The following is a 21,964-nucleotide window of genomic DNA, read 5'->3' as shown; positions in this document are numbered from 1 at the left end:
CCCTTTCACCAATGTTAGGCTCATTTACCTTCATTCTCAACATGCCCCGTCACGTGTGGCGAAGTTTCAAGCCTAACACATGGACAACACAACAGGGTGACTTGGAGTGCGTGTGGCCATTTGGCTCACATATGAGACAACCTGCTCTAATATCATGAAGAAAGTTGAGGTTCCACCGTAAAACCAATTGGCAACATGGGGAGTGGCCCAACCTCTTACAAGCACTTGCAAGGTTTTTCTTTTTACCAATATGAACTCTTTTACCTTCATATTCTCAAACCAAAAAACATTTTAAAATTGAAAAATTAAATAAAAGTAAATTAAGTTATTCACCAAATTTATGAATAATAATTTGTGTGGTACCTCTCAAATGTATAAAATTGTATACGAGCACTTGCAATTGTTGCAAGTCCACATCTTGGAGCCATCTAGACTTTTGCTCGTTGATACATTATGAGTGCAACTTCTCTTAATAGTGGTTTCACCCTTTTTATTGAAAAAATTTAGCGATGTGGATGCTACTTTTCCGATAACAAATCACATAAGATAAATATTAGCATACAAAATTTTTTATTGCCACAATTAATTAAATAAAATTAACAAAATAACCAAAAAATACTTGTATTTTAGAGTGTAGAAATTGTTCTTCGTCAATGCTTCATTAGTGTGTCCTCAAGAATTGGTTCTACCCAATCGGAGACAATGTTTCAATGTGTACACTCTTAGTGCTTGGATCGAATGAACATCTCGATTCTTTTCTTTGGTACATATAAGTGTCGAATATAATTGTGGAGCTAAAAATAATCAAGAGACAAAACGTGGATTTTTGGGCAGAAAGAACAAGATTACCCTTGAGGAGCACCGAAATTCCCACGCACGAGCAGTGGACAATCATCCCACAAGCAAGTCAAAAGTGCCCAAAATAGGTATTTATTCAAAACCTATTTCATCCATCTTCTCCACAAGGTAACCCCCAAAACATTCCTTTTTAAATTATGTTAATTACCTAATTAATAGATTTATTACATAATTAATCTATTAATGGCTAATTAAATTACCAGTTAACTACAAAATACACTCAAAAACACCACCAAGGGCCGGCCACCTTCTCCCCCAAGGAAGCCCGCCATGCCCTATATATAATACTCCATTTTCTCTAAAAACCTAGGTCTACACTCTTGCTAAATATTCAAAATTCTCCAAACATTTTTTCCTCAAAATTCTGACTTTGGCATCGGAGATTCTTTAGCCAAAGCACCACCCCCCCCCCCCCCCCCAAAAATTCATCATGGGCGCGTCAGGCTATTGGCCTTGACCTAAGGTGTTATTTGTTTTGTAGGTGCAATTTTGTCCATGAACAAGGAGGAAGAAATTTGCATCCACAAATTGGTGTTTTCATTGAGAGTTGAGTCTCACACTCGTAGAAGACTCTCGCATCCAAGAAATTTAGAAAATTCAACAAGCGAAAATTCCAATATTCAAGAGATGGGACCACAACGATCCACAAGGTTAAATGTGACAATAAGTGGAGCGGCACCACCACCACGAGTTTCCACCACGGGAACCACCGCGGTGGCTACCATGGTAGCCACCTGCTGCGAGGTCCATTGTGTCACCACCATGGCCCGAGCTGTGCCATCTAGGCAAGCCCAAGCCATGCCATCCAAGACCCATGACACCAAGGTCACGGCCCAAGCCAAGTCACTCCATGCCCAACGTGTTGCCAAGCAGAGCCCAAGCCTCGCACCCACGTGCACCACACGCCAAGCAACCCACTCCCGTGGCCTAGCCTGCTCTGGCGACCCAACATGCTCCCGTCGCCCAACATGCTCCTGTGGCATTCCAAGCAGCCCAAATCAGTCTAAGAGTAGTTTAACCGTCCCAGCTTTAAATTTCTGGGCCTACGATTAAATCGGGGGCATTTTCATCACGTTTCTCCTCGAATTTGACATTTCCTAATTCAAATCTCGCGCCCGAAGCCTACTACACTTCCACTACTCAAGAACCAAGCTCTTCCAATCCAAATGGCGAACAACACAACCTTAGTGAATCAAATCTTGCAACGCACTGAGATCCAATGTGCCCCTGACGAGGTGTCCAGAAGTAGATTAAGGGCAGACGAACCTCTCCACTAGCATCTTCGCAAGCAGCCCATCAACCAACCACGATCCAAGCGTTCTGGCAGTTTACACTCCCGCTTGGGTCCTTGGGATAGCGTATACTCTCGTCTTAGCGTGCGGATGAGCTTACATTCCCGATCAAGCCCACAGACGAGTATACGTTCACGGTTGAGGTCACCTTCTGATTATCAACATGGACAACCTTCCAGGCGAAATGTTCATTCACAACTAGGTTCGTAAGAAGTATCCTCCACCTCACATCAGAGTAGGTAGCATGGCAGACGGAGAGAAGCAGTCACTTAATCTGACTCAAGTTCAACTGGTAGCCTGCGAGCTGCCCGTTCGCCTGCCAGGAACATGCCACATACACCACAGTTGCGACATAGACTAGTCGAGCATAGGAAAGAATGGCCCAAACCTAGGTCGCGATTGAGGGCAACCAAAAGTTCCACTGCCCCAGCAGAGGCAAATTCAAGAAGAAGTTGAAAGGCTCCTAACTGAACGATTATGCAATTTCCAACGTAACGAGGCTGCTGACGATGTGTTTCGATGAGACATGACCAACATAAGCATGTCACCATTCACGAATGAGATCGATCGGACAGATCCACCTCGCGGGATCACTATGCCTCACTTCACTTCATACAAAGGAGAAAAAGATCTGGATCGACATCTCAAGCATTACCGCAATACCATGATCCTCTAAAGGAACAACGATGCGCTTATGTGCAAAATTTTTGCCGCAACTTTGCAAGGCAAGTCGCAAGACTGGTTTTACACTCTACCACCGCAGTCGATCCGGAGTTTCAACGAACTTTCCTTTGTTTTCATTAAGGAGTATTCGTCTAACCGCTCAATCAAAAGGACATTTGACCATCTTTTCAACATCGTAAAAGACCCTTGGGAGACAATTCGCGGCTATGTCAAGAGGTTCAAAGTGGAGAAGGCCAAGATTGTTGGCTGCAAAAAAGACATAGCAACGGTAGCATTCAGAAATAGGCTTCCCACCAAACACCCTTTATTCAGAAAACTAATCATGGGAGAATAATTGACCCTAACAGCTTCATATGCTTTGGTAGAAAAGCATGCACTATGGGACGAGGCCAAGCAATCTAACAAAAACGAGTCAGAAAAAAAAAAAAAAAAAAAAAAAAAAAAAAAAAAAAAAAAAAAAAAACACATGGAACATTCCCTACCAGAGAAGACTCCAAGCCTGAAACATTCACCAAGTTCATAGTTCCAATCAGCCAAATTCTCTGCAAGCTCAAGAACGAACCTTGGTTCGAATTGCCGCCACCCATGAAAAACGATCTTACTAGGCTGAATCATACAAAGTATTGCGCATTCCATCAAGGACCGGGCCACACTACGAACGGCTGCCTGAAATGGAAGCAGTACCTTGAGAAGCTGACAAATAAGGGCCGATGCGACCAATATCTTGATAGGTCAACGAAGCGGCCTACACAAGCAGGGGAAGCCTCCATCAACCCATGAACCCCGTTTGGGCTTTTCTAAATAAGTTTGAAGTCTCAAGCATCTCGACGAACAAGGCCTCGCAAGTCGAAGATTATCTAGTTTGTTATGCAGTTTCTACCTTTCTGCACAATTGATTTATTTCTTTACTCTCAACAAAGATTCAAGAAGTTACTCATAAGCCTGGCTCAACTACTATCCACAACAACTACTCAAAACCCTTTCTAGGTCTGCTCTCTAGTGCGAAAATGATAAACTAATTGCTCTTCAGTGTGAAAAGGTAAACCAATTCCCCGACACCCATATGTGTCTGCTCTCCAGTGCGAGAGGATAAACTAATTGCTCTATAGTGCGAGAGGGTAAACTAATTGCCCTCCAATGCGAGTGGGTAAACCAATTCCTCGACACCGATATGGGTCTGCTCTCTAGTGCGAGAGGATAAACTAATTGCTTTCCAGTGCGAGAGGGTAAACTAATTCCTCGACACCCATCTGGGTAAGCTCTCCAGTGCGAGAAAGCCACATAGCTCAAAAGATTGAATGCTTAAAGATCAACTAGGTAGCAAATGGTCAAGGGGCAGCAGCCACTTTTGCACTTAACAGTTCACTCATCTGACACTTCATCTTCAGCAGCTCCGATCTTAGTAGCTCCATCCTTAACTGCTCCATCTACAGCAGCTCATAAATCAAACTCAAGCAGTTTCCTCATTTTTAGCAAGAGCCCAGACATGGCCCCTGCCACACCACCTCATTAGCCCATGCCAAGTCAAATCATGGCCCCTGCCAGCCGACGTGCCGCACCCCTGATGGCTACCCCGTGGTAGCACCTCCCAAGAAGAAGCTAGGAGAATTAAGTTTTTTCTTACATCAGTGCAGCGCAAAGAAGACAAAGAAATCAACGGAAAACGGTTCTTTGCATGGGCAAGCAAAGAAGAGTGCTAGGCAAGGGGGAACAGATATCCTCTAGCTTTCTCTCTTTCTTGTAAGTATAAATAATTGCCCTCCGAAGTTGATTTAATCCCCTACTTAAGGTAGGCTTAAATAGGCTTTGGAGGCGATTTATTTCCCTTTCCTAGAAGAATCTAATTCCAAGTCCAAGAGAGAATCTTCATCAAAGTTGGAGATCTCTACACCTGTTGCCCTTTCCTGCGAGCAGCCCAGCAGGTGTGGGGCATTTGTGGAGCAAAAAATAATCAAGAGACGGCATGTAGATTTTTTGGCAGAAAATACAAAATTACCCTTAAGGAGCATCGAAATTGCCATGCGCGAGCAGTGGACAATTATCCCACAATCAAGTCAAAAGTGCCCAAAATAGGTATTTATTCAAAACCTATTTCATCCATCTTCTCCACATGGTAACCCCCAAAACATTCCTTTTAAATTATGTTCATTAACTAATTAATAGATTTATTACCTAATTAATCTATTAATGGCTAATTAAACTACCAATTAACTACAAAATACACTCAAAAACACCACCAAGGGCCGGACACCTTCTTCCCCAAGGAGGCTCGCCATGCCCTATATATACTACTCAATTTTCTCTAAAAACATAGGTCTACAGTCTTGCTAAATACTCAAAATTCTCGAAACAGTTTTTCTCAAAATTCTAACTTTGGCATCTGAGGTTCTTCAACCAAAGCTCCCCTCCCCTCCCCCCCCCCCCCAACACACCAACACATTCATCGTGGGCGCGTGAGGCTATTGGCTTTGACCTAAGGTGTTAATAACACTTAAAAGAATATGATGAATGTGTGTGTGTGTGTTCACTGAGAGTGGAAGCTCTGGGGTAATTGAAATACATGAGACTAAGTAGAGTTACCCGTTGAACTATTAATCACTAATTGAATACCCTCAAATTCAACGACTATAATGTAAGAAGGTGAAATAAAGCAACGAAAATAAATGGCAATTGAAATATTTCTTGTGAAATGGTCCGCTACAAATCAAAATTGGATACAATATGAAGTTAATGAACCATTATAAATGGGAGATCATATTTTTTGACATATTCATGTGTAACGTTGACGTGGCCAATGACACATATACCAAAATTCAATGAGATAAACTTATTCATTGATTTGACAATTACATCTCACTTACCACATCATAGCGTTCATGAATGTGGTAAAAAAACGTGATATTCCTAGAAGTTTCCTTTACAACGGCATTGATACTGATCAATAGTGAGACATGAGACAGAATGCTTTCTACATTAATAGAAAATGTGTAAATTAGAATTTTTATCTACAATTTTTAATTATGATATATATTTTATATCCGATCTGACATTTTGTGTCTTCTATTAAAGATGCTCTTATTATCCTATAAACTCATGTTGATTGATGACTTTTCCACCTCCATCCCCATCAAGAATAACAAATGCATATGAAGTCACATGTCACCAAATTAACAATCACATTCCTTAATTTAATTATGGTAGTAAACAATTGATTAATTTGGATAATGCTTCCCCATAAAAGACCAATCACCAATGCACCTCCGTGATCTATACAGCCCTGTGAGCCCACAGTAATCCCAATACGCCAACTCTGCGTCACGAGTTCTAACATTGCAATGCATGCATGCTGCTAATTATAATATGCCACAATTACAGGTTCTATTCGATGCGTTTCTATATATTAACTACAAAATGATTTATTTTATGTGGAGTCAAGTGTTTTTAAGTCAAGGTTTTGTATTTAAGATGCATATTACAAATACAATTAAACCTAGTGTGATGGATGACTAGCTAATGTTTTGATACCAAACTTATATTCTGCTACAAATGTTGATTATGTCAAATTAATTGTGAATCATAGTCACACATTCAAGCAAGAACCAACTTGATCAATCATTCAAATTCTCAATGTGGGGATAGTATGGCAAATAAACATTCTACAAATCTCAATATTAACATAATATATATCTGATTATAGCATGATGATTTTCTTTTTATATTTACAAGCGATAATGGGAAGAGACACAAAAGAGGGTATGGAGGTTTGTGACAAATCTATACCCATTTATATTTACAAGTGGGCAACAGTAAGACAACCCACCATTCCCAATTTCCCATATACCTTTGCCTTCTAGCTATATAAAAACCAATCCCACAAACCATCTTTCACATAGTTCATCGCTACACTTAGAAATCCAAGATAATATTAGTGAGTGAGAGAAATAGAGAGAGACATGGAAGCATACAGAAAGCTTGTTGTTCTTGTGGCATTGCTTTTGGCAGTAGCCATTGGCTCCGACGCCTTGATGGCCAACAGCGACGAGAGTTTTTGCCGCATGACAAAAGAAGGTCTCAATGCATGCGCCCCTTCAGTGAGCGGGGCGAACCCTCCGCCTCCCTCAGCTCTGTGTTGCTCGGCTCTTTCGTACGCGGACTTCGGATGCCTTTGTCTTTTCAAGAAGTACTCAAACTTTCTCAGTGCCTACGGAATCGACCCAAACCTTGCCATGCAGCTTCCTGCCAGATGCAACCTTCGCCAGCCTATCCGTTGCTAAAAGTGCATGCATGTGTTGCATGGAATGATATGTCCATCTGTTTAAGTTTCTCCTTAATTTGTTTTTGTTGGTTGTGGCTAGCTTGTACGCTTCTGTTCAGTTAATTTCTGTCGTTGTGTTTTGTTTTATCAAGCTTTATCTAATCTTTTTTTTTTTTTTTTTGGATTATGTGTTCTAAAGTTATATTTGTGTTTACGATACAATTCTCCTTGGTAACTCTTATCAGTTTAAAATGCCTTTCAACGCCTTAAGAAGACATCTAAGTTTTTTAAAATGAGTTGTTGGTTTATGTCAGGCGTGCCATTGTAGTTAATACCAACAAAAAAATTCTAATGAAGTTATTGTTAGATTGTAAACTTGCACCACAAGTAAACTGAACTTCTAATCAAAAAATTGTGCTATAGATGAGGTTAAAATCTATGTTAAGTTCTTTTCTATGCCTTGTCTGTAAATGACTTTAAATATCTTCTTTGTGTATGCCAAATGATAATCACAAATTGGTTGGATCTTGGTTCAACTCAGATTTACAATCCTCACATAAATATACTCACGAAATGTCGGACAAACTATATGAAAATGAAAGACAGAAAAGAAATGACGTTAAGTACTTATTAAATATCCAACAATAAACTAATAACTCAAAAAGAAAGGCAAAATACAAAAGATCGGGCAAAGTTTAGACCTATTTGGGCAAGTTCTTGCTAGCAGTTGAAGTGCCTTCAAATGAAGTTTTCTTACAGGAAATCAATACTACATGTAATGTATTAGAGCTTAAAACATAAATAAAATTGCAAACGTGATGAATTACAAAAAGAAGTTGTAAAAGATAGGATGCAGAACTTTAAGTTTTTTTTCATATTGTGAGTTGAGTGTCCTTATCTTCTGACTTTCTGCTCTCTTTCATATCATTGTCACACTATCTTTCTTGTTTAATCCATAAACTTGTTTTTTAAGCAAGTTTAATTCATGTCATTGTCACATTATCCTTATCAGTTGGATACCGACCCCGCAGGTGTTTTTCGTTTACTTTTTAGTTGAAAGATCATACTTCGAAGTTACACAACAGGTAACTCTTCTCTTACTTCTCAAATCGCAACAAATTCATCATATAAGCATCAAAAACCTCATAAATACACTTACCAAACTAAAATCGTTCACTTAACTAAGTTGCTTCTTTTAGACATTATCAAGAATCAAAGGGACAAAACAACTGATATCTAGTGAAAGAAAAATAAATTCTGGCCTTGACACCCTTTAAGCTATGGCCTTGATCCGCTATTGCATTCATGTCAAAGTCAAACTACCCTAACACGCCAAAGAAAAAAAAAAAAAAAGAAAAAAGGTTTTTGTGACACGGGTAAGCCGTCATCAGGGCGTTCCATGCCAATTATATAGCATCATGTGTGATTGGCACGGGACACACAATAGTGGTGTGCCTATGGCACACGAAGTTATTTCTCTTTTAGTGGAGAAATTTTTCAGTGTAATCGGAACACGAGTGGTACATCACGTGTTTTTATATAAATAATTAAAAATTTTATTTTTAAAGTTATTAACATTTTAACACACATCATACTGAAAAATCTCTTGCTTTAGTGACTCCACCTAAGCATCAGTTGTACAAGAAGTAAAAAAGAATGAAAGCGACAATACAAAATGAGTCCTTCTATTATGGCCCACATTGCTTTTAAGAATCTTAGACTCACCTGTTAAAATATTTTTGAACTCTTTAGCCGACATTCAATTATTAAATTCAACAATGTATATTATACATTAGTATATTCTAACAATTTTAGACAATTGAGAGGCCTAGTTTGTACCACAAGGGATATTCTACATTACAAGAGTAATCTGCATTGCCATTGGCATTGAGATGTCAATAAAGGGGGATATAGAGTTCAGCCGAAACTAGTTATCATTTAAGAGCATCTCGTGCGAAGGAGACAACAAGTAAGGCAAATTTACTTTGCCTTGACATCAATGACAACACCACTTTTAAATCTTAATGGATGAGGTTACAATGCAATTTGAATTGGCAATGTTGTGCAATGTGACCTACCTAATTTTTTATTTTTATAAATTTATAAGGGATCCTTTACACTAATTTATTATGCTAAGACAATGGGGAAATTTTGAACTTGTGACACAGTAGATTAAAGAGGAAAACTCTAACCATCAGGATAATTCACCACTTATGCCTAATTCTTATTAATATACGTTTTAACTATTTGCGTGCTTCATGGTTTTTGAGGGATAAAATTTTGAACAAGATAAAAGTTGAAGGTAAAGTGTCAAATAAGCATATCTGATGAGGAAAAAAGGTCAATCAATTATCTCATTCTGTGAGAGCCCTTCTCTCCTTCTGTGAGAGTTTCCTCCCTTCCTTTTGGTGAGGGTCTTCATCTTGCCCACCTTCTTAGGTGCCGACTCGGGCTTTGGCTGGAGTCGATTGCCACTCTTCTCTTCCTCCTCCTATTTTCTCCTCTTCTCCCCTTCTATGCCTTGTCCTCTTTCTTATGTTCTTCTTCTTCTTCTTCTTCTTCTTCTTCTTCTTCTTCTTCTTCTTCTTCTTCTTCTTCTTCTTTTCTTTTTGCTTATCTCGATGCTTCTTCCTTTTTTTTCCCCTGCTCTCCTTTCCTATTTGGCCATTGTTTCCTACCCCTAGCGGCGTTCCTTCCTACTTCTCTTTGTTCCATTTGCAACCGCTTCCAAACCGCAACTTGTTATGGGACTTTGAGATGGTCTGTAGAGTTCCGGTGTTCCCACCGGCTCAGGTGTTCAACACCACCACCTTCTCACTGTCTCTGCCTTTTCCGGCAATGTTGTTCGTGGGTTGCCATGAACTTCATGCTGATAGTTGGCTTCTTCCGATCACTTGCTGGCTATCCTTTCTTTGTGGATGTGCTCGAGACGTTAATCGATGTGCGTTGTTGCAATTGATCTAGCAATGCTTGGCTGTGGACAAGGACTTGGTCGGATCGAGAACAGCGGCGAAAGTAGTAGATTTGTCTGGTGTCTGTAACCTCTTTTGTGTGTTTTGGGCTTTAACTACTAGTTGGCCTTTTGTAGTTTGTCTTTTTTGGCCCGTGTTTTGCTTGTTTATGTGTGATGTTTGGGCCTTGGGTTTCCTTTTGTGTATCTTTTAGTTGTATTATATGTGAAGAAGCCTTTTTCCAAAAAAAAAAAAAAAAGCATATCCAATGAGAAGCTCTAAATTAGTTGGCTTTTGGTTAAAATTGCTTCTCATTTAGTTAGCTTTTGGTTAAAACTAAGAATAATGCTACACTTACCACCTATTTGTAATTGTACCATCTCTAATAGAGGTAGGTTTGCCACCGCATATGGATCTCATCTCTATTAGAGAGATGATATAAATGAGGTATAAATATATAGTAAGAAAAGCATTTTTTGTAAAATTAAAGTTTGTGAAATCTTTGCAAGTGGCCATTTACCATAGTGGTGGAAATGTGTGAGCCCTTGCATGACAGCATGGGTTCAAACCCTGTTAGTGGTTAATCTAACTTCTAATCTAACAAAATCTAACGTTATGTGTTAAAAAAAAACAAAAAAAACAAAATTATTATTATTGTGAGGTCTTTGTCATTAATTTTCTTAAAATTTTACAGTTCAATAATATATTCTGGAATTGTATTGGACTCTAATTTGGCGAGCCAACCCATACCTAATAGAGTTGGATAAACGCAGGCTGATTGCCATTGTAAGCCCAATTGCAATTGTCCATAACAGTGAGGCGCATATAAAGGAAAACAACAAAGTTGAAGGGCCGAAAGCGTAATAGAAAAGTCAACAAACGTTTTTAGGGTTTCATCTCCCTCGAGCCTCGACTATAAAAATACACTATGGAGGCAGCCAAGTAAACAAAAAACAAGACGCCCGGTCACTTCAAACCTCAAAGCTCCTGCCTATCTCTCTCGGTTTTTTCTTCAGGCTTTTCGTTTCTTGTTAAATAATTTTGTGGGTTTGGGGTGCCCTCATTAATCGCAGAAAAGGGTAGAAATTGTGTTGTGTTGTGGTCGTGGTTGGTGCCTTCATTAATCCCAGAAAAGCAGAGAAAAGGTGCTTTATCTGATTCATAGGAGGCCAATAACAAAGTCTGTGGAGGGTTTCGCTGATAAATGCCTGTTTTTAATCATCACACGGCGTTTACTAGTAACTTTCCATACATTTTTTTCTTCTATCCAATCCAATCCAATCCAAACCCCTTTTTTTTTTTTTTTTTAAGTTTCTTGTTTCTGTTTATGCCGCTCCATCTGGTGGACAGTGGGTTTTATTTCCGGCACTCGTTTTCCGATAATTCTATTTCAATTAACAATGAGGACCAAGTTTTCAATAATTTTGTTTGAAACTCCAAAAATCATTATGTTATTCATAAAATTAATTATACATTCCTCTGCAGTCTTTTTGAATGCGGCAAATTGCTACTTGTTCAAAAAAAAAAAATTAGGCAAACATTACTTTTTACGTCCTAGCACGTTTTATAAGCGAACACTTACAAGTAGAAGAGAGGGGTATGTTCACTTAATCAAAATGAGAAAATGAACGAATCAAAAAGCCTAAAAATAGGAGAAGAAAATGAATTCAAAACTAGTTCCCCCTAGTTGATTCAATTTCTTTTTTTTTTGGTATTTGATTACGGATTTTAAGATAAAACTTGCACTTTTCAGATTCTTTGCGTGTAAGTAGACTAAAAAAATAGTTGAATGACATGATTCCCTTACCCAAATTTTAGTAAAACACAGACACTATGGGCGGCATGGCTTAGTTGGTCATTTATGTTTTGTCTTTTGTTTCCTTTTTGTTTGTTTCAAGATATATTGATCAATTCCAACGAAACCTTGTGAAAAATAAAATTATTTGCTAAGAAGGAAATAGAAATATAAATTCCAACCAAAATAACTAGGTAGGTATTCCAATCTTCCAACCAATAAAACCCTAATGAACCTAACAAAAGAAATAAAGGCCCAACGTAAATTACTTGTTTTTCAAGACCCCCATCAAGTTCTATGACGATGAACACAATGGAATCAAGTATAACGATTCCGTTATTGTGAAAAATATCCCAGACGTGCTTGATTGGACCGATTCATCATTCCCAAACCCAGCATACAACTCTGTTTTACTGCACTCCCCAAGTGTGCTTATTCCTCCCTACTTCCTTATCATGGCAAGTCTATGTGAAATAACTCCGATAAGAAAGAAAAATGAAAGCAAAAGATCCCTCCTAGTCCAACCCTAGACACTCTTAAAATTTTAACCTTCTGGCCCTTCTGGCCTTCTGGCCTAAAATTTTAACCTGGGATTATTAAAGAATAAACTTAGGCTAATATTTTTTCTTAAATCAAACTTTTAAAAAATAAATAAATAAATATGTAGACTATCGTAAACATTTTAATCTAAAAAAATTTAAATTCCAATAAAAATTTAAAAATCACTAAATTTTTCACAAAGCAAGCTTTCAACTTTCACCAACCATTCAACACCAAACTTTCAACTTTCACCACTTTCACCAACCTTTCAACACCAAACTTTCAACTTTCACCAACCGTTCATCAATCATCCTCTATATAAACACAGGTCCAATATTAATTGATCACACAATCTTTCAACCTTCAATCATTCTCTATATTCACCAATCTTTCAACTTTCAAAGAGTTTTTGCTTCCTAAAAATCCTTAATATCTCATCAATGGGTGATAGAAGAAGGCGTAGCAAGGCAATGCAGATGACACAATAACAAGCAAGGCTTGACATTGAGGATGTAGAACCTATCAATGCCGGAGCTGAACTTGTAAACTCGTTTATGCAATATGAGCACCATGGCGAATCTAGCCATCGTGATTCTGTCACGGGGCGTTCATTCGTGCAACATGATAGAGAAGAATGTTATGACTAAATGATGAAAGATTATTTCATCAAGCGCCCGAGATTTCCTACTCATGATTTTCGGAGGTGGTTTTGGATGAGGAGAGAGCTTTTTGAAAGCATCTTAAATGCAGATGTCAATCATGACCACTGCTTTGCAAGGAAGATATATGTCATAGGCCAACGAAGTTTATCACCTCATCAGAAGCTCACATCTGCATTTCGGATGCTAACTAATGGGTGTTCTGCTGACTCAACTGATGAGTATTGCCGACTTGCGGAGAGTACTACTATTGAGAACCTAAAGAGCTTCTGTCAGGCAATTCAAGCCATATATAGAGCCACATACCTCTGCAAGCCAAATTGTGAAGACTTAAAAAGGTTTCTACGCAAGGCAGACAAAAGAGGCTTCCTTAGCATGATAGGAAGTCTCGATTGTATGCATTGGGAGTGGAAGAATTGCCCTACTGGTTGGGCTGGCCAATTCAGGGGCCGTCATAACAAGCCAACCATCGTGCTGAAGGTTATGGCGTCTTACGACTCATGGATTTGGCATGCATTCTTCGGTGCTCCTGGATTAAACAACGATATCAACGTTCTTTGGTCTTCTCCTATGTTCGATGATGTTGTGAATAGATAGGCACCAAAATTTCGATATAAGGTAAATGGTAATAGGTATGAGCTAGGTTACTACCTAACTGATGGTATTTATCCTAGTTGATCTACCTTTGTCAAAAGTTTTTCTCATCCCGATAGTGCAAAGATGAACTTTTGAGAAAAGTCTGTCAAAAGTCTTTGCACTATCGGGATGAGAAAAACTTTTGACAAAGATAGACCAACTAGGATAAATACCATCAATTATGTAGTAACCTAGCTCATACATATTACCATTTACCTTAAACCGAAATTCTGGTGCCCATCCATTCACAGCATCATCGAACAGAGGAAAAGACCAAAGAACATTGATGTGGTTGTTTGATCCGGGAACGCTGAAGAATGCATGTCAAATCCATGTGTCGTAAGACGCCACAACCTCCAGCACGATGGTTGGCTTGTTATGACGGCCCTTGAATTAGCAAGCCCAACCAGTAGGACAATTCTTCCATTCCCAATGCATACAATCGAGACTTCCTATCATCCCAGGGAAGCCTCTTTTGTCTGCCTTGCGTAGAAGCCTCTTCAAGTCTTCACAATGTGGCTTGTGGAGGTATGTGGCTCCATATATGGCTTGAATTGCCTGACAGAAGCGCTTCAGGTTCTCAATAGCAGTACTATCCGTAAGTCGGCAATACTGGTCAGTTGAGTCAGCAGAGCACCCATTAGCTAGCATCTGAAATGCAGATGTGAGCTTCTAATGAGGTGATAGACTTTGTCAGCCTACGACATTTATCTTCTTTGCAAAGTAGTGGTCATGATTGACAACTGCGTTCAAGATACTTTCAAAAAGCTCTCTGCTCATCCGAAATCGCCTCCAAAAATCATGACATTCTTCTCTTTCTCTTTCACGTTGCATGAATAAACACCCCGTGACAAAACCACAATGGCTAAATTCGCCATGGTGCTCATATTGCATAAACAAGTTTACAAGTTCAGCTTCGGCGTTGATCAGTTCTGCATCTTCAATGTCAAGCCTTGCTTGGTATTGTGTCATCTGCATTGCCCTGCTACGCCTTCTTCTATCACCCATTGATGATATATTGAGGATTTTTAGAAAACAAACTCTTTGAAAGTTGAAGGATTGGTGAATATAGAGGATGATTGAAGGTTGAAAGATTGTGTGATCAACCAATATTAGACTTTGTTTTTATATATAGGATGATTGATGAACAGTTAGTGAAAGTTTAAAGTTTGGTGTTGAACGGTTGGTGAAAGTTGAAAGTTGGGTGTTGAACGATTGGTGAAAATTGAAAGATTGGTGAAAGTCGAAGGCTTGCTTTGTGAAAAATTTAGTAATTTTTCAATTTTTATTGAAATTAAAATTCTTTTTGATCAAAATGTTCATAAAATTAATTTACAATAGTGTACATATTTATTTGTTTTAAAAAAAATTAACCTAAGTTCATTCTTTAATAATTCCAGACTAAAATTTTAAACCAAAATAGTTAAAGCAGAAAAACTATTTTTGAACTAAAAGACAAATTTTCCGAACTAAAAAATTTGGCTTTTAGCCCAAGAGTTAAAGATGGTTACATTTTACTTTTAGCCCATTGTTTTAGCTTGGGTTGAGTGGTGTTTGGGGGAAAAATTTAGCAAATAGCCCAGATTTGGAGAAGGTCTAAGAGAATCAAAATTATTTCAGTTCCTATTCTTTGTAAATGCATTAATAACTGCCCCTTTCTAATGGTAAATATAAGATGCTCTTTCAAACCAAGGTGTAATCCAAGGGGATTTGATTGTACGGATGATGTTTAACATGCACAACCTCCGGACGGCATCTTCTTCTTCAACTACTTAACAATATAGTATGCATTTATAAAGTCTGCGTAATCAAAATTTCCGTTCCTAATCAGCTCTTAGTCACCGCATTACATCTTCCCCTACAATTGTTCTACATCTACTTGTTGTATAGGTGGACGACTGTGAAGACGAAGAAACCTGTCATCTGCATCACAATACCAAGATAATGTTATCAAAATAGTTTCAAGCTAATGTAAAAATAGCTTATGGCACCAATAAATGAGCATCTCGGGCTTATTTCCCATGTCCGGGTAACTTCAAACATACATAGTTCATAGAGTTAAGCTTTAGCTCAATGTAACTTGAAATAGGGCGGCTAACACCACTGACATGGCCATGAAAGATGAGATGCTCTTCAGGCCATTAAACCAGCGTTGGACAAGATGACAAATCGAAAATCTTTGTAAATATAAGAAAATGAAGGGCAGTTTCGATGGCAAGGAATCCTGTCTTAAACGCTCATTCTGTGTAGCTGCTGGTATTTTTCGCATTCATTGTGTGTGTGTGTGTGTGTGTGTGTGTGTGTGTGTGTGTGTGTGTGAATGAGTGTATAATGTAACAGACCAATTCAAGAGAACAAAAGAGAGAGTTACCATTGAAAATGCTGCTCCATAATAGGGATAAGCTGCTGGTATAAATCTTTCGTATTCATTGTGTCTAAATGGTCGAACAGGGATCTGCAATTCAATATCCAAATTTCCATTGAGGCAGTGTGAACATTACATTAAAAAAGGGAACCTGACTCACTCATACAAAGCAAGAATTAAAATAAATCAATAAAATACCACATTTAGTCACAGTACAAGGTTTTGGTACTTGAGAATATTCATTACTCAAAGTTGAAGTGTGCGCCATTCCAGGTGCAAAACATAAGTGGGATGGTTGTTCAAAGGTAGATACAAGAATTATTGTCTTTTATTGTTTAATCAACATTCAATAAGAAACAGCGGTAAATTGAAATTTAACGCATTCTGCAGTTGGGTATTAATTGTAATGAAATGAATTTTATTAATGGAACCACAGATTTTCAATCAATAACAAAGCTTCAATACTATATTACGGAGGTCCAACTTTATCAAGTCCATGATGACATCCATTTCGCACAAGCATAAAATGCATACAAAACTTTCTTGGTTTTATTGAAAGATCTTCTCTTAACAAGTTAGAGATGCACCGACACCATTTATAGAAATATTTATTACCTGCTTTGAGAGAGACAAACTTGTGTAGCCAAGCCTCTGGTACTCAACCTTGAATTGGAAAACCCCATAAACATCTGGAACCTTAAAATCTGTAAAGTAACGACCCTGCAATACAGAAGAATATTAAGCAAGGATGTTTACGAAAAATCTGCAGTGAATAACGTGCGTTACCTTCTGATCAGTCGACAAGGTTTTCAGAACATAGGGACTCATCATGTAAAACTGCACTTGGACATCATCAGCAACATATGGTTCCCATCGTTGTCCATGCCATTCATAAATCTCAACCGAATATTGCTTCAATTGCAATTTCAATGTCAGATGCCAAAATCTTTAGGTTTTTTTAACCCTTTTTCATTGGGATTTTTACTAACACCGTAAGCAAATAAAATTACCAGGTCATCGTTGATCCTGTACATTGCAGGTTCATCTGCTTCCCCAACTCTGTTGTGTTTTACATTAACAGCCTACAGGCCAAAACATGATTAACAAGGTGAGCATTTAAGAAACCCAAAAACACTGATTATAGAGATAGCTATAATGAAACAATTAGATGACTAAAACCAGCCACCGTCACTTCTCTTTTGCTTTTCTCATTTTCTTTTCTTTATTTTGTTCAGGCCTAATTAAACAAACAATATTCTGACAAGAAGAAAATAATTTTTGCCTCACCTTGAGATGACCTCTTTCATGGAAGACCCATTTGCTAAGTTCAGTCAGAAACTGCTCATTTGACGATTTCTTATGTCTGTTATAAAAAAAAAATGTTTCTCATAACTTTCTTCTTTTAAACTGCAAAAGTATTCTGCATCATTAAGAGATATCTTCGACAAACTCATTCAAAAATGCATATTTTATTTGTGAGTAGTCATTTTGTACACAGCTACATTAGGAAAATAATATCTTATAAACTGCTAGTGTAAACCCTTTACTTCTCCAAGATGCATATTTCCATTGATGTCTACATGTCTAGCCTAATCTCTGCATGAATCATAGCTCATCATTAAGTCGTAAAGCACATACCTGCCTCAAAACAGGCGCCATAGCCTACAACCTTTTATTAGTTTTTAAACAATCAACAACTGAATTGCATCATGTACAATAATCAGTTAACGTGGGCACAAAGCTACAACCAGACCACTTCACAATACGTGACATATAGCTATAAGTTAATTCCCAACAGGCAAGCTGTATCTCCACTAATAAGATAATTTATCCTCTTCGATTATGTAAGTTCATAGTTTATATGGCAGTTAGAAAAGGAGATGTCCTAAAATATCAATGTAACACATATGGCAAGGAAATCAAATTACAAGTCACAGCATCACTCACTTCTTTGAGCTCCCAGCCTTCTGCACCTTGGATCTGAAAAACCTATAAACAAAACCAAATCCTGTCAATGGAAACTTTCAAAAAATAAGAGAACGTAATTTAGCCGGAAATTATCACATACCTGTCGCTGAACAAACTCAACGAACCAGAGATCAAAACCCGAGCATTGTTTCTTGCCTGCGCAATAAACACAAGAAAACCTTTAAAGAAAATACAATGTGTAAAATAGATGCATGCACATTCATTCGCTAAAAAGCATCAAAGAAACTTTATTTCATTTACAGACCAGTCCACCCGGAGAACTCACTACTTAGTAATATTTATGACTGCAAACATCTGGAACCAGACAATAGGGAGCTATATCGTGACACTGAAGAATCAAACATTAAGGTCCGTTTCCAAAGGTGTGGCAGGATTTTGAGAAAAAAGTCACCGCCCCCATAGGCAAAAGAGGACGTGAAAAATAATATGAAATGTAATGGTAAAAAAGGTAGGATGCTCTAGAACAGTTCTCTGTTAGTAGATATGTTATTGCAATTAGTCCAATGTTTCCTCCCAAAAAAATTAAACAATAGAGAGACTGAGAAAGAGAAAGGTATTCCTATGCTTAACAAGAAGCCAATATGAAGCCAACAGAAAGCTGCAAACTAATACGACCTACAATATCATTTCCTTATCATGGACCAGATAGGCATGATTTTTCCAATTAAAGCATGAACAAACACATAAACAAGGGAAACCGTATATGTATTTCAAAATACAGACACGGCAAAGAAGTAAAAGAAGAGCAGACAACAGGCTATGAAAATTTAACATACCTGCACAACTGAAACTAAAGATATAGCAGATCCAGTGAGCGATGGAGGATTTGACAGCTTGCTTTTGGGGTTAGCAGAATATGCTGAAGGTGAAGCTGAGAGAACTTTCAAAACCTAAATGTTTATAAATTGACATTAAAGAGGGTTATAACAATTTTTAAAGAAAAACAAATGAACAATCAAAGTTGAATAACTTTAATTGGCACAAAGGCTGATTCTCTTGTTTGTTGCAGCGCATTGAATATGGATAACTGGAAATTCTTACCAGGCTATTTTCAGAGTTTACTGCATGGCCAATCCCTTGGAAAAGTACAGGAGCCTGTGGCAGAACCACCGATGGAAACAATATCAGAGACAAAGACAACAATTACCATCACCATTTAGTAGTAGTGTGCATTGAACTGTCTCTAAGTGCATCCGTTGATATTTCTACGATTATATATTCTCAAAATACTTTGCTTAAGCTACTACTGGATACAAGGACATAAAAAATGAATGGCTCGAGGAAAAATGTGACAATATGTGGCCTGACCAGTACCCATATTACTTAACTGAAGATACAATGTACGATTTAGTAAACTGGGCCACAAATATTATCAGAATAGAACTTGCCTCAATTTTCTCGCTACCCAAAATTACGTCAGACTTGATGAAATCATCACTAGCAATCACTGTATGATCTCCTTCAGTGTCTGAAACTGCATAGCTTGTGTGATCTATAACCATAGCACCAGGATCCTGTATCCATAATAAATAATTTACCCAAACACATCAATTCCATAACCATGCTCCAAACGCTGGAGTAAGACCTATATAAACTTGTAAGAATTCAAGGTAAAGATAAGAATATTGGGTATCAATAAGCCCTGTAGAATACTGTATGAGATGAAGGGAGTAGAAGAACATATATCCAGAACACAGCTATTCCAACAGAGGCTGCCAAAATGCTTCCTCTGAATTCATAATTCCAGGAAAGGTATACAAACCCAAGGATTTTAAGATTTTCTCTGTAAAAATGGAAAATATATTCTTTGCATTGTATAAGCAGATAAAAGAATGATTTTTTCCAACCTCGCAATCACATCAGTGTAGTACATGACAGTGGTTTTTGATTATTGATGTGTACTTAAATCATAGGAGGTAGTAACTGGGAAGATGCCCAAATTAACCTCTACAAAGTTCATAAAGAGCGCAAGGGTATTGATGGTTCATAACACAATATGATGACCCTGCCGTTGTTAAGAATGCATTTTACTCTCTTCTACACCCTTTTGGTTTAAATTTTATTCGAATTGGCTACATTCATAAGGACATGCACCTTAGCGATTATGCTTGTTTCTGTTATCCTCAAACAAATTGGACAATCAATTCTTCAAAGAAAAGTAATTTCTTCGGGTGGTAGAGGATATCATGAAGCAATGGATGCATATTGGACATAATTCAATTTAGAGGAAATTGTGACAAGCTTGCAAACATATAATCAACGCAGCAACCAGTGAAAATGCTTCGATGCTTGAACCAACCTCATCGAAATCAACTCCGCACTCAACCGCGATCTGCCGGATCAAATCAGATGCATTGGTATCAGCTGCAATGATCAAATCATGACCGCTATCCACGAAATCCAGTATAGCAGCCAGGTCAATGGATCCTCCAAAACCTATAATACACGACAAACACAATTTCTGAATAAATTGATCCTCCATTTCAACCGATCAAAAGCTCCTAAATTCCACAACTTTCTCCCAAATCACAAGATAGAAACAATCACAAAATTCAACTGAGAGACTTACGATCGACGGAAGGAGAAAAGAGGATCAAGGCGTCGTAGCTGTAGAGGCCGTATCGCTGCAAGGAGATCTTGGGATCGTCGGCGAGCTTGAAATCGAGCTCGAAGCCTCGAGACTGGAGGGATTTGAAGAACAAGGAGTGGGAGGATTTGACGGCGAGGTCGTCGAGTAGGACGAGGACGCGGCGGTCGGTGGGGTGGTCCGGCGAGAAGGAGTGGGCTAGAAATGGGAGGGTTAGGGTTAGGGTTAGGAAGGCAAGGACGCCGAGGAGCTTCGACATGGTTGGTTGGGTTTGGGGAGGGGAGGGACCGCGGAAAAGAAATGCGAGCGAACTCTCTCAGATCGCAAAACTAGTGCGAGACTGTAAGTGTGGAGGAGGTGTTGACTGGCTCTTCTTCATTAATTTCGTTCAAAATATTCTTTATTTTTCCTACACTTGCAAAAAGTAATTTCACATGTTCACCCTCTATTATATTTAAATAAACTTTTTTCCTTAGACTGGCAATTTCTTTTAGAATAATACTTGTGTCCATGTCGTATTCCACCATTTATGAAATATTTTTGTCGTATAAATTTCTTAATCAGAAGATTTAAACATGTTCAGTTTCTTAATTTTTGTTTCAAAACCATTCCTACAAAAAAAATGACGTGCATTTTCCTCATAAGAGATGCAATTATTCTTTCTCTTTATAAGGGTTTAAAAATAAAAGAATATTAGTGTAGATATTATTTTTTGTTAAAATATATATATATTAAATAAAAAATATTAAGGGAAAATCCACTTGTGAATTGTGTTGTTTTGATTTGAATAACTGAAAATGAGACCTCACATTTACATTATTATTAGTTTTTCTTAGGTTAGAGACTTTATGTTTGACTTATTGTGAGATTTGGCCTAAATTTATTACCACCTCAGTAAAATTATATCCTTAGTATAAAAATAAAAATAAAAAAAACAAATTAAGACTCAAGTCTTAAGCCTACAGCTTGGCATGATTTGGTCACAGACTCTTAGCCCGGTTTGTTCTTGTGAGACACGATATTCAATCGCATCCTAACGTCGAATGCTTTTACATATATCAAAACAAAACATGTAGCAATTTAGTAGTGACATATTCCATTAGAGCACTTTGAGGGCATTAGAAGAGAATTAGACACGAAGAAACGCATTTCTTTTAGTCCTACCATTTTGAAAAGCCGGCCATTGGCATCAGATTTCAATATTCCCTACTGGTTGGTGATATCGAAGTTCAATACAACAACAAGATGTTACCGATTAGCAAATGCAGTATCACAAAGTTCAAGATCTTTAGTCATTCCATTAGCTACAACTTGATTCAAATTTGAATTGGCATCAGCCATTAAGTTAAAAGT

General features: G+C 37.9%; 2 protein-coding genes, 1 non-coding gene and 1 pseudogene across 3 annotated transcripts; 3 read left to right on the top strand and 1 right to left on the bottom strand.

The window, feature by feature from the left end:
• The first annotated feature begins 6,787 nt into the window (after positions 1-6,787).
• LOC137728136 (putative lipid-transfer protein DIR1 pseudogene) lies at positions 6,788-7,108 on the top strand (annotated as a pseudogene).
• Positions 7,109-11,163: 4,055 nt separating this feature from the next.
• On the top strand, positions 11,164-11,296 carry LOC137730395 (small nucleolar RNA snoR83). The gene has a single exon (XR_011068154.2). It is a non-coding gene; the product is annotated as a small nucleolar RNA snoR83 (small nucleolar RNA).
• A 1,726-nt stretch (positions 11,297-13,022) lies between these two features.
• Positions 13,023-13,631, top strand: LOC137728135 (uncharacterized). Its single transcript, XM_068467012.2, has one exon. The coding sequence runs from the start codon at positions 13,023-13,025 to the stop codon at positions 13,629-13,631; it is 609 nt and encodes a 202-aa protein (XP_068323113.2).
• A 1,720-nt stretch (positions 13,632-15,351) lies between these two features.
• LOC137729155 (dolichyl-diphosphooligosaccharide--protein glycosyltransferase 48 kDa subunit) lies at positions 15,352-21,043 on the bottom strand. The gene is made up of 13 exons (XM_068468000.2): positions 20,594-21,043; positions 20,324-20,460; positions 19,413-19,538; positions 19,066-19,119; positions 18,801-18,914; positions 18,104-18,159; positions 17,983-18,024; positions 17,323-17,398; positions 17,046-17,117; positions 16,822-16,947; positions 16,651-16,755; positions 16,042-16,125; positions 15,352-15,593 (listed from the first exon to the last, which is right to left on the bottom strand). Exons 1-13 carry the CDS (start codon positions 20,868-20,870, stop codon positions 15,546-15,548), a joined length of 1,317 nt encoding a protein of 438 aa, XP_068324101.2. The 5' UTR covers positions 20,871-21,043; the 3' UTR covers positions 15,352-15,545.
• Positions 21,044-21,964: the final 921 nt, after the last annotated feature.

This window comes from Pyrus communis, chromosome 10 (genome assembly GCF_041283825.1).
Source record: "Pyrus communis isolate YQ-2024b chromosome 10, ASM4128382v1, whole genome shotgun sequence".
In the NCBI taxonomy this organism is placed as follows: domain Eukaryota; kingdom Viridiplantae; phylum Streptophyta; class Magnoliopsida; order Rosales; family Rosaceae; genus Pyrus; species Pyrus communis.
This window is presented reverse-complemented; position numbering and strand designations above follow the sequence as displayed.